The sequence below is a fragment of the Camelina sativa genome, chromosome 8 (genome assembly GCF_000633955.1).
Source record: "Camelina sativa cultivar DH55 chromosome 8, Cs, whole genome shotgun sequence".
Classification (NCBI taxonomy): domain Eukaryota; kingdom Viridiplantae; phylum Streptophyta; class Magnoliopsida; order Brassicales; family Brassicaceae; genus Camelina; species Camelina sativa.
Genome location: NC_025692.1, coordinates 14595981 through 14596979, shown reverse-complemented (window position 1 = coordinate 14596979; position 999 = coordinate 14595981). Strand labels below are relative to the sequence as shown.

The window sequence follows — 999 nt, the reverse complement described above, 5'->3', positions numbered from 1 at the left end:
CCTCTTTCAATCTTAACCTTCCCTTGATTCACTAATTCCTTACTACTCTTAAGTCTACTCTTCAACTTTGAAAGCTTCTCGTTTTGAATCAATCTCCAATTCTTCTGATCATCAGCTTTACCCTAAAAAGATACGAATCCAAAACATAAATCAAATATAACAGAACAAAAGAGATGATGAAACTTGGAACAATCTCAAAAACCAAACCTTAGATTCTAATAGCTCACTCAATCTTGAATGTAAAGTATCTCTTCGAGTCTTGAGTGACTTCAACAAAGTGTTATACTCGATCAATCTGTAGATAATTAAAAAAAAAAAAAAAAAAAAAAAAAAAAAAAAAAAAAAAAAAAAAAAAAANAAAAACTATCAGAATTCGGAAAAAAAAAATCGAGAACAAAGCTATGGAGAAATCGATGTAAACCTATGATTAACGCAAGCACTACAGATACAAGCACGATTAGTATTATCGCAAATAGCGCAGTTGCTGGATCGTTTTATCATCGTTTTATTCGAGAAACATATTCCCCGGGGAGAATCACCGGCGATTTAAGGTCGGAGATAGAGAGGGTCGGCGACAAATTGGGAAANGGACTGTGAAGGTGGTGGCGGGTACTTAGGATGCTCCACCAAAGCCCATCCATTCATATCGTTGTTCTTCCGGGTTGATGATGCCGTTGCAGAGAGATAACTGGCTCCTGAATTTGGATCCTGGTTATAACTTGCATTCCTCTGCTCGAAAATATTTAAGAGTAAGAGGTGTCGTTAGAAAGAGACCGTGAGGCAACAAAACATATGAACTGCTTATGCAAAACCAAACACCAATCAATCCAAGTAAATGTCAACATCTACAAAGTTTCGTCATTTGTAAAGGATTTGGATGAAAAATCTAATGTGTTACGACATATCTGGAAGTTATATAAATTTTTAAATCGTTTAATGGGTCCTTAAGCTGTTTTGAACATGTTTGAGGGTTTCCTACAAAAAAAAAAAAAAAAAGGG

General features: G+C 35.1%; 1 protein-coding gene across 3 annotated transcripts in view; it reads right to left on the bottom strand.

The window, feature by feature from the left end:
- The window catches only part of LOC104707172, an 8971-nt gene that overhangs the window by 5716 nt on the left and 2256 nt on the right, over positions 1–999 (bottom strand). Inside the window, exons 1-3 of one of the 3 annotated variants that reach the window (XM_019228478.1) lie at positions 422–581; positions 208–295; positions 12–122 (exon numbers count right to left, since the gene is read on the bottom strand). In XM_019228478.1, coding sequence (XP_019084023.1) covers positions 12–122; positions 208–295; positions 422–501 — 279 coding nt within the window. In that variant the 5' untranslated portion in view covers positions 502–581. Of the gene's footprint in view, positions 1–11; positions 123–207; positions 296–421; positions 582–999 lie in introns of those variants that run through there. The other 2 variants (XM_010423470.2, XM_010423471.2) reach the window with 2 other exon arrangements.